This window comes from Leptodactylus fuscus, chromosome 8 (assembly GCF_031893055.1).
Source record: "Leptodactylus fuscus isolate aLepFus1 chromosome 8, aLepFus1.hap2, whole genome shotgun sequence".
In the NCBI taxonomy this organism is placed as follows: Eukaryota; Metazoa; Chordata; class Amphibia; order Anura; family Leptodactylidae; genus Leptodactylus; species Leptodactylus fuscus.
The window spans coordinates 41,322,982-41,333,510 of record NC_134272.1 but is presented as its reverse complement, the minus strand read 5'-3'; the positions used below and the strand labels follow the sequence as shown (position 1 = coordinate 41,333,510).

The window sequence follows — 10,529 nt, the reverse complement described above, 5'->3', positions numbered from 1 at the left end:
TGGAATGGAAAGAGCGCTATTAGGTTTGCTGTTTGGTTTGGTTTGCTATTTGGTTTTGCTGTTTGGTTTGGTGCCATGTCGCATTTGCAGAGCCCTTAAAGAACCAATACAATGGAATCCCCCCAAAAGTGACTTCATTTTAGAAACTACCCCCCTCAAGGAATTTATCAAACCGAGTGCTTTCTGAAAATTAATGTACAAAGTGAAAATTTTAATTTTTTTTAAAAAATATGCCATTTCGGTGCCCAATACGTTACATACACTTTGTATCATCCAAAAACTATTAAAGGGATCCAATCATTGGATTCCTTTTTTTTCTCTCTAACACATAGGAATAGCTTTAAGAAAGGCTATTCTTCTCCTACCTTTAGATGTCTTCTCCACGCTGCCTTGCGGTAAAAGTCCTGGTTTTCTTCTGTATGCAAATAATTTCTCTCACAGCACTGTGGGCGGTCCCCAGCACTCAAACGGAGCTGGGGGTGTCCCCAATGCTGCGAGAGAAATCTCCAGTGACACCTCTATTTACGCTTGGAACGCCTCTCCCTGCGTCTTCTTCTGGCGGTGGGTTTCAAACTTCTAGGCATGCGCAGTCGGCTCTTCTATTTGGCCTCGGTTAGAGCCGACTGCGCATGCCCGTGGCCATTTTCTTGTGGCCCAACGGGAGAGCCATCCCAAACCCAGACCATATAAAGTTTCTGCATTTGTGGTAATATCCACTGGCAACTGATCAAGACAACAAACTGTCACCACTAATAGTAGATAGTAGAGAGTAGAGAAAATCTTTAGAACTCTGCTACTTATATTTACAAAAATATAACTTTTAATTATCTACAAATATAGATGTGATAATGTTCATGGGAATACCCCATTAATATCATATGTAGGTATAAATAGCTGTTTGGGCACAGAAGGGAAGGAGCGCTATTTTGGTTTTTGGAGCACAGCTTGGTTTCTGGATGTCATGCCACTTTTGCAAAGCCCCTGAATTGGCAGTAAAGTAGAACCTGCAGACACATAACCCCACTTTGGAAAGTACACCCCTCAAGAGATTTAACGAATGGGGTAGAGACACTTTTAAACATTGAGCGTTGCAGTAATTTAATTTCCAAAAAGTACTGCACAGTTGATAGTGAAAAGTGAAATTTGCTATTTTTCCATAGATGCGCCATTTTAGTGCCCAATATGCTGTGCCCAGCTTGTGCCAGCAGAGACACACACTCCAAAAACTGTTAAAGAGGACCTTTCATGGATTTGGGTACATGCAGTGTTATATACTGCTGGAAAGCCGACAGTGCGCTGAATTCAGTGCACTGTCGGCTTACCTGATCTGTGCCCCGGATGAAGAGCTATCGGTGCCAGTACCGTAGCTCTTCACAGTCAGAAGGGCGTTTCTGACAGTCTGTCAGGAACATCCATCTGCACAGCAGCGCCAATAGCGCTGTAGAGTGTGAGCGGGGAGGAACGCCCCCTCCTCTGCTCACAGTGCTCGTGCATAGACAAGTATTATCAGGAGGGGAGGGGGGCGTTCCTCCCTGCTCACACTGTACAGCGCTATTGGCGCTGCTGTGCAGAAGGACGTTCCTGACAGACTGTCAGAAATGCCCTTCTGATTGTGAAGAGCTACGGTATCGGCACCAATAGCTCTTCACCTGGGGAACAGATCAGGAAAGCCGACAGTGCGCTGAATTCAGCATACTGTCAGCTTTCCAGCAGTATACAACACCACGTGCCCAAATCCATGAAAGGTCCTCTTTAACAGTTTTTGAGTGTGTGCCTCTGCTGACAAGCTGGGCACAACATATTGGGCACTGAAATGGCGCAACTATGGAAAAATCACAAATTTCACTTTTCACTATCAACTGCGCAGTACTTTTTGGAAATTAAATTACTACAACGCTCAACGTTTAAAAGTGTCTCTACCCCATTTGATAAAATGACGTATTACTAATATTCATGTTCTGAAGATTAATTAATGCAACTCTTAATCATGAGGATACGCCCGGCCTCAGCTTCCTGCTTTCGAGCCACTCGCTATGAAGCAGCAAAGACGAAGGAATTGCAGCACGTCATCTGATTTGCAGTTCAGATAGGAGGTACCGCGCAGCGATTGGTTGCTCTTGTCCCGCCTAGCCTAGTTGCTCTAGTCACTTTCGGTTTTGATTCGCACCTGTGCAATCAGCGAACGTCACAGATTGTCACCGATTATCAGGCTGTATTACCGATTTGCAGGCTATATTACCGATTAGCAGGCTATTCAGTGTGCAGAGGTCCCTAAACATTCAGGTATGTTGGAGTTTATGTCGTCCGTAAAATGTTTCAGCATGTCATCTCAGTGTTCTGCTTCGTCACTAGTTCTTTTTTAGTATCGTGTAATTCTGTTAGGTGCTATGGTGGATTCACAGGCTCACATCACATTATATGAAGAGTCAGGGGCATAACTAGCAAGCCTGGGCCCCATAGCAAACGTTTGATTTGATCTCCCCCCCCCTTCCCTTTCATGGCATAGTGCCCATTTTCGTCCCATTGCGGCTCCAGCGCACAGAATAACAATGATGTCCCATAATGACCCCTGCATTCTATCTATCCTACTAATCCTTTCCTATCCTATCCTACTAATTATTATACATATAAAAGTTTGGATATTTGTGTGCTTAGATGTTTATTCCTCAATCACGCCAACATGGCTGAATGGCTTTACCTGAAATTTCAAACATAGATATTGTGGCCCCCGGAATCCAACATAGACTGCTTACAATCCCCGTAAAGGCCCGTGGTTCCCAACCGCAAGCAACAAATTTTGCTTCGCTGTAGGCTGAAGGACCCGAGATTACGTCATCTTAGGTCCTTCAGCTGTTCTCTGATATCTTTGCGCTAAAGTGTGGGCGGAGCCAACTAGGATGAAGCCGGGCACAGAGCGATCTGCAGAAAATGGCGTCTCATGTCGAGCCCGAAGTGTAGCACACATGCCGCCTTGCATGTGTTAGAGGTATAATAAACTAGATTCTGTGGGTTGTTAGAATTACAGTGATGATATTAAATGCGTTTTGGCTCATAAAAACAATTTTTTACTAAATGATCTTTGTATTGCCACATTTAAAGAGGACCTTTCACCGATTTGGGCACAGACAGTTCTATATACTGTTGGAAAGCTGACAGTGCGCTGAATTCAGCACACTGTCGGCTTTCCCAATCTGTGCCGGGGGTAAAGAGCTAGTGGTGCCGGTACCGTAGCTCTTTACAGTCAGAAGGGCGTTCCTGACACTCTGTCAGGTACGTCCTTTTCCACTGCAGCGCCTATCGCGCTGTACAGTGTACTATCGCGCCCCTACCTCTGCTCACAGTGCTCGTCAATAGACGAGTATTATCAGGAAGGGAGGGGGGAGTTCCTCCCCGCTCACACTGTACAGCGCAATAGGCGCTGCTGTGGAGAAGGACGTACCTGACTGACGCCAGAACTTCCTGTAAAGGACTATGGTACCGGCACCGATAGCTCTTTACCCGGGGAACAGATTGAGAAAGCCGACAGTGCGCTGAATTCAGCTTTCCAGCAGTATATAGAACTGCCTGTGCCCAAATCGGTGAAAGGCCCTCTTTAAAGGCAGCTACTTCACAGCTGTTTTGTTTGTCTTTTTAAAGGACATTTTTCATTATCATTTTGGTTATGTTTGCATTGTAATTAGATTGCCCATTTGAAGTGGCAAAATTGTTTAATTTTTTTTGAAAGGGTAGGGTGTCTTTCATAATGTCTACTTGAAGACCATCATGATGTCTACTTGAAGATCATCATGAAAAGTTGCCTGATTTTACCACTTTTAGATTTATAGGCAATCCCAGAAAATATGAAATAAAGACCCTCTAGTAGTGTCAAACCTAGGGCTGGGCGATTATGACAAATCAAAATCTCAATTAATTTTGCATTTTACCTTGATTACGATTAATGGAAATTCTTTAGGTCACGCCCGTTTTAAAGTATGAGTAAGATTATGTCGAACCTTGTGAGATTTGTCTTTTGATTCCATGTTGTATTCAGGTTTTCTGACTGATGACAGCGATCATGTGGAGTCGTGACACTTATGCTTGGTTCACACATCAGTATGCCATCCGTCTGTTTGAGTTCAGTTTGACACTTTAAAATGGACTGATGCACATACTGATTGCATACTGACACCTTTTTATGCTGATGGCAAACGCTGTTTGTCTCCTAAAGGACAGATAAGGGGATTAAAAGTAGCAATTGTAAACAGAGTAGAGATAAGGACATATAATAAATGTCCCGGTACCGATACCGTAGCCCTTTACAGGGCGTTCTGGCATCAGTCAGGTACGTCCTTCTCCACAGCAGCGCCTATTGCGCTGTACAGTGTGAGCGGGGAGGGACTCCCCACTCCCCTCCTGATAATACTCGCCTATGGACGAGCACTGTGAGCAGAGGGAGAGGGCGTTCTTCCCTGCTCACACTGCACAGCGCGATAGGCGCTGCTGTAGAAAAGGACGTACCTGACTGACTGTCAGGAACGCCCTTCTGACTGTAAAGAGCTATGGTTCCGGCATATAATAAATGTCCTTATCTCTACTCTGTTTACAATTTTCTACTTTTAATCCCCTTTTCTGTCCTCTAGGGGACGGACCGCGTTTGCTATCAGCATAAAAAGGTGTCATTATATAACCAGTATGTGCATCAGTCCGTTTTAAAGTGTCAAACTGAATTCAAACGGATGGATGGCATACTAATGTGTGAACCAAGCCTTAGATGCGACGTCACAATGGCAACATAATTGCTCGAGGAGTTTTCTTCTGCAGACTTTCTGCTTCCATTATACCTATATAGATATTGCCGGTATAATTGACATGCTGTAATTTACAAAAACGCAATGGCATGTCTGCTGCAGATTTAATTTATTTTTGCAATGTGTGGATAGGATAAGCCAGATTCACTGCGGTGTTTACACTACGTGGGTCCCCGGCGTAAAACTTTTTTTTTTTCCTTTTGATCGCTTATATATTACACTAGCCTCTGCATGCAACTTCGTCTGCGGGTTGTTGGCGTCGATGATCTGCCTATAATTAGCAAATTGCTGGCATCGATGGTTTGCCTGCTCCGGCATTTTGGCAGCTGTTAAGCTGTCCTGCTGCTGAACCTGTACCTCACAACATGCCTGTGATTGTTCTGGCATCTCAGCAGCTCGCTTTGACACCATATTAATGAGCGTGTTCTTGGTGTTGATGATCAGTATGCTCCGGCATTTTGGCAGCTCTCAAGCTGGCCTGCCACAGAACTTGTTTCTTGCACTGTGCCTGGAATTGTTCCAGCATCTCAGCACCTCGCTGGAACATCATATAATGAGCGTGAGGTTGGTGTTGATGCTCCAGCGATTCGGCAGCTGTCAAGCTGGTCTCCCACTGAACTCTTTCCTGGCGCTGTGCCCGTGATTGTTTTGGCATCTCAGCAGCTCACTGGGACGCCATATAATGAGCGTGTTATTGGCATTGATGATCCGCATGCTCCGGCGTTTCGGCAGCTGTCAAGCTGGCCTGCCACAGAACTTGGTTCTAGCACTGTGGCTGGGATTGTTCCGGCATCTCAGCACCTTGCTGGGAAGCCATATAATGAGCATGTTGTTGACATCGATGATCCCCCTTAGCTGCGCTTGAGTGTGCTTGACTGTGGTCATGTGATTTACGGTCAAAGGTCATGTGATGAGCAGACAGGTGCCGCTCGTTAGAATCACAGCACAATAATCAGACAGCTGCCTGGTAATCAGCTGTGCACCTGTGTGTACATCACATGACCATGGACCGTAAATCACATGACCATGGTCAGAGTTTTATCCTCAAGAAGTAACAGAATGAATGACAGCAAGCCGAAATCTAGAAAACCACGAGGAATTGATTCAGAAAGTATATTGGAAAATTGTGTATCTTTTTTATTGTACATTTGTTTGTCAATGTTAGTCTGTAAGTGGCCAACCCCTTTAAGTTGATGCATTACGTTGTCAGTACTAATCTGAAAGGCAGTCTATTAGTTTATGACAAAGTTACAGGCAGTTCTGGGGGCCTTCAGTAGGGACATTTCCAGCAATGCTAAAGCCTAATAGAGGCCATGATCACTGTAGGCCACAACCACTAAAAGGTTAAAAGCCCAGGATCTGACATTTTCTGATCCTGTAAGTACACAGCTAGACACCTGCTTCGTCCTTGCAGGGTTCATATGCATGTAACTTAGAAAGTCATATACATTAAAATAAAGCTTGGGGCATATAAAGTCGTTTGGTTGGTGATAGATTTAAAGGGGCTCTAACAGCAAAATTATGCTAATAGAGCCCCACATATGCGTGAATAGCCTTAAAAAAGGCTATTCAGGCACCGTAAATGTTATATTAAACCCCGGTCCCGTTTTTAAATAAAAGTATTAAACATATATGCTAATCGTACCTGAACATGCACCATGGGCGGGGATGCACGGTGCGACGTCAGCTTCGGGCACGCCTACCTCTTCTGTCTCCTTGTAGTAACGCCCTCTGGTTCCGTGTCTTCTTGTCTTCAAATCCCGTGCCTGCGTAGTAGCGCTTCCCTCCGGAGCGCTACTGCGCAGTACACTCGCGAACTGCCATTAAGTAAAATGGCGAGTGAGTCTGCGCAGTAGCGCTCCGGAGGGAAGCGCTACTACGCAGGCACGGGATTTGAAGACAAGAAGACGGAACCAGAGGCCGTCACTACAAGAAGCCAGAAGGGGTAGGCGTGCCCGAAGCTGACGTTGCACCGTGCATGCCGCCCATGGTGCACGTTCAGGTACGATTAGCATATATGTTTTAATGCTTTTATTTAAAAACGGGACTGAGGTTAAATATAACATTTACGGTGCCTGAATAGCCTTTTTAAAGGCTATTCACGCATGTGTGGGGCTCTATTAGCATAATTTTGCTGATAGAGCCCCTTTAAAGGGGCTTTATCTTTTAAACACATTTTTTTTTTCTCCCTAACATGTCGGAATAGCCTTATGAAAGGCTATTCGTCTCTTACCTTTCCTTTTGTTCTCCGTGCCGCCATTCGCCTGCAATCCCAGTTTTTCTCGGTATGTAAATGAGCTCTCTTGCAGCACTCGGGGCGTCCCCAATGCTGCCAGAGAACTCTCCAGCGCTGCCTCCCATCTTCTTCTGCAACGAGGTCTTGACTGCGTCTACTTCCGGTGGTGTCTTCTAACTTCTAGATGACTGTGCATGCCTGCGGCCACAAGAAAAATGGCCGCTTACACAGTTGTTTTTCTCATTTTGTGCCTGAAGTCAAGGTTTATTTTCCCGTTTTTTTTTTTTTTTTTTTCTAAATAAACCGGATTGCTGCATATTTTGTGTCCCTGTCTTTGTTTGGGTCCGTGCCACAGCTTCTACTGAGCTACCTTCCCCACAGTACATATATTTAATTCCCCCTAATTTGTGTGTCTGTAAAAAAAATAAAACAAAATACAAAGAAAAAAATTAGTATTTTACTAATTCTTAATAAATGTTATATTATGTTTTATGTCATACAAATGTAGGATGGCTCAGTGGTATGAATTACAACAAATTGACAGCAAATTCCTGGAACAAGTTCACCAATTATATGATGATAGCTTTCCCATGGAGATACGTCAGTACCTGGCACAGTGGCTTGAAGCGCAAGATTGGTAAGAATGAATTATATTTTATACTGTTATACAGTTGTATTGATGGATGTAATATTTTTCATACACGTTGCCTATAAAGTAGATTGGTTGGAGAACAGTTCGTTAGGTGAAGGGCATGCAACATTTATAGCCAATCTACAGGCGATAAATATTAGGTTAGTGGTATTAAAGCCCATAACGCTGATGAAAATAGATGAGCCTAGAAAGTAATTTATTAACTTAGCTAGGGTCCATTCACACGGAGTAAACTCGTGCTTATTTTTGCATAATACACGTGTAAAGAATACACGTGTAAAAATAAGACTCCCATTGACTTCAATGACATTTTTTTCATGTGTAAAAAACGCGTCAAAAACGCGGCACATTTTTTGGTGCGTGTTTTGATGTGTTTTTACACATTTAAAAAAAATGTCATTGAAGTCAATACATACATTGCATAACACACATGTATTATGCAAAAATGAGCATGCGTTTACTCCATGTGAATGGACCCTAACATTGTTTGGTAGATACACACAGGACTCTGCATGTGCGTGAAGTCTATCATAATGACGTCACATTATTTTATAGTATTAGGCCTTACAATTCAACTATGTTCTATCAAATGGAAAGAATTCCTTTGTAAGTTTGTTTCCAATCCGAATTTCATAGCATGTGAGACATGTATACAGTAAATATATTATGCTTTTGTGAGGAACACCCTCACCCACCCTGGGTTTGACATTATGTTGTTCACAGGAATAGACAACAACATGTGCCCAGGGAAGATGTGAAAAAATTAGACAATGGTAAAAATGTATATTTGAATCTTTATGTTATGTGCTCTCAAATCTACTTTATCACTTTTAAGGTGATAATTTGTGGGGATTGTAACAGTATACCAGGTAAAGGTTTAGACTCCTACTCTGGCTTCAAAATAAAATGATTAAAGGGATTCTACCATTAAAAACACTTCGGAATAGGTTTAAGAGTTCTCTCGCAGCATTGGGGGCGCCCCCAGTGCTGTTTGAGCGCTGAGGCCCGCCCCCAGTGCTGCAAGAGAACTCATTTGCATACCGACGAAAAACTGAATTTTAACCGAACGGCAGGGCGAAGAAGACATCTAAAGGTAGGAGAAGAATAGCCTTTCTTAAGGCTATTCCGACGTGTCAATGATTAAAAAAAGTTTTTAATGGTAGAATCCCTTGAATGACCTCTGCACATGTTGAACTCTTATTTTTTAGGAGGTTTGGTGCATATAATTTGTTTGGTTTCCACTTTTAGCAACTAATATACATTTATTTGCATTTTTTCATAAAATATTCACTTTAAATCAAAATTGCATGAAAGTACCAGTTCGTATACAGTACCAAGCGGCATTCTGACAATGCTGCAGGTGTCTACTTTAAGAAAACATATAGGTATGGGGGGTTGGATGATTTTTTTTTTTTAATGTTGCAATTTAGGTTTGATTTGTCCATCTCAAAACTGTGAAAATTGCTCTGGCTACTGGAGGTGCAAGTTTTCCAGAGACCCTTGGCAGCGAAAGGGTTAATGATGTTCCTAGCTTTTCTGCAAATACAGACGGCACACAGAGTACATTTGTGGTTTTTATTCTCCCTTAGGTTTTTATGGGTCTTTTCTGCAAGCACTGAACAGAATATAACCTGCTCTGTATTTTGTGGCATGGACTCATGGCCCGTCATGTGAATAGGCCCATAGAAATGAATGGGTCCGTGTGCTATCCGGGAAAAAGACGGATGACACACTGCTCTCGCCCATGGTCGTCTGCAAAGGGCTTAACTTTTTTTGTTTTCTTATAGTGTGCAAAAAGTATCTTTTGCAAGTTCCTCTTGATTGCAAATTGACGACAACTGACTTGAATCTCAGCTAATAGTCAGTATATGTATTGGGTGCTCTGTTAGGGCCGGTTCACCCATGCTGATGTGTTCCGTCCGGAAGGAGTCCGCATGAGGACCCTACTGGACGGAATACAAGCGCAACTGCAAGTGCTGTGCAGTTCAAACGTACGGACCCCATAGACTATAATGGGGTCCGTGTGCTTGCTGCGCACTACCCGCATGAATCGTTCGTGCGGGCAGTGCGCGGCAAGCACTTGAACTGTACAGCGCTTGCAGTTGCGCTTGTGTTCCGTCCTGGAGGGTCCTCATGCGGACTCCTTCCGGACGAAACACATCAGCATGTGTGAACCGGCCCTTAGTGGAGGATGCTTTGGGGCAGAATTTTTATGGTGATAGGTGCAAACTGGGGGTTTTGCACCTCACATGCCACTTTCATGAAAGCAAAAGTGGCATGTCGGTTGCTCTACTTTTAATATAATTTCCGCAAATGATGCATGGTGCATGGCCTGGCTGTGACTTATATTCAGAATGTGGTGGAAGTTATGGAATTAAAAAAAAACAAAACACATTTGTGCCATTTTCATATGGGTTTTGTTTAAACTGTTTTCACTGTGCAGCCAAATGACGTATATTCTAAAGTTTGATGAAGTAGGATTACAGTTTTATCAACTTTTAAAAAACCTTTTGTAGGTTACATATTCTGACACCCATAACTTTTTTTTATCTCTGTGTATGGGACTTTGTAATGAGTCTTTTTTTGCAGGTCAAATTGTAATTTTAATTTATACCATTTTGAGGATTGTCTGTTTTCTAATCAGTTTATATGTAATTTTTCTGGGAGATGAAAACAGTGAAAAATGACAATTTATATGTAAGAAATATATATCTCTATCGAAATTTTTATTTTTTTCCAATATGGTTAATACAGAATGATAGTTTCCACAAAGGCCCCCACACATTATAATATGTTCCACAATGGCTCCACGCTGTATAATATTCTCCCAAGAGCCCCTCTTGAGCCACTTCAT

General features: G+C 42.9%; 1 protein-coding gene across 1 annotated transcript in view; it reads left to right on the top strand.

Moving 5' to 3' along the window:
* The first annotated feature begins 2,147 nt into the window (after positions 1 to 2,147).
* STAT1 (signal transducer and activator of transcription 1) overlaps positions 2,148 to 10,529 on the top strand; it is a 275,050-nt gene continuing 266,668 nt past the window's right edge. Inside the window, exons 1-2 of the mRNA XM_075285132.1 lie at positions 2,148 to 2,283; positions 7,532 to 7,660. Of these exons, the coding sequence (XP_075141233.1) occupies positions 7,533 to 7,660 (128 nt within the window). The 5' untranslated portion in view covers positions 2,148 to 2,283; position 7,532. The remainder of the gene's footprint in view (positions 2,284 to 7,531; positions 7,661 to 10,529) is intronic.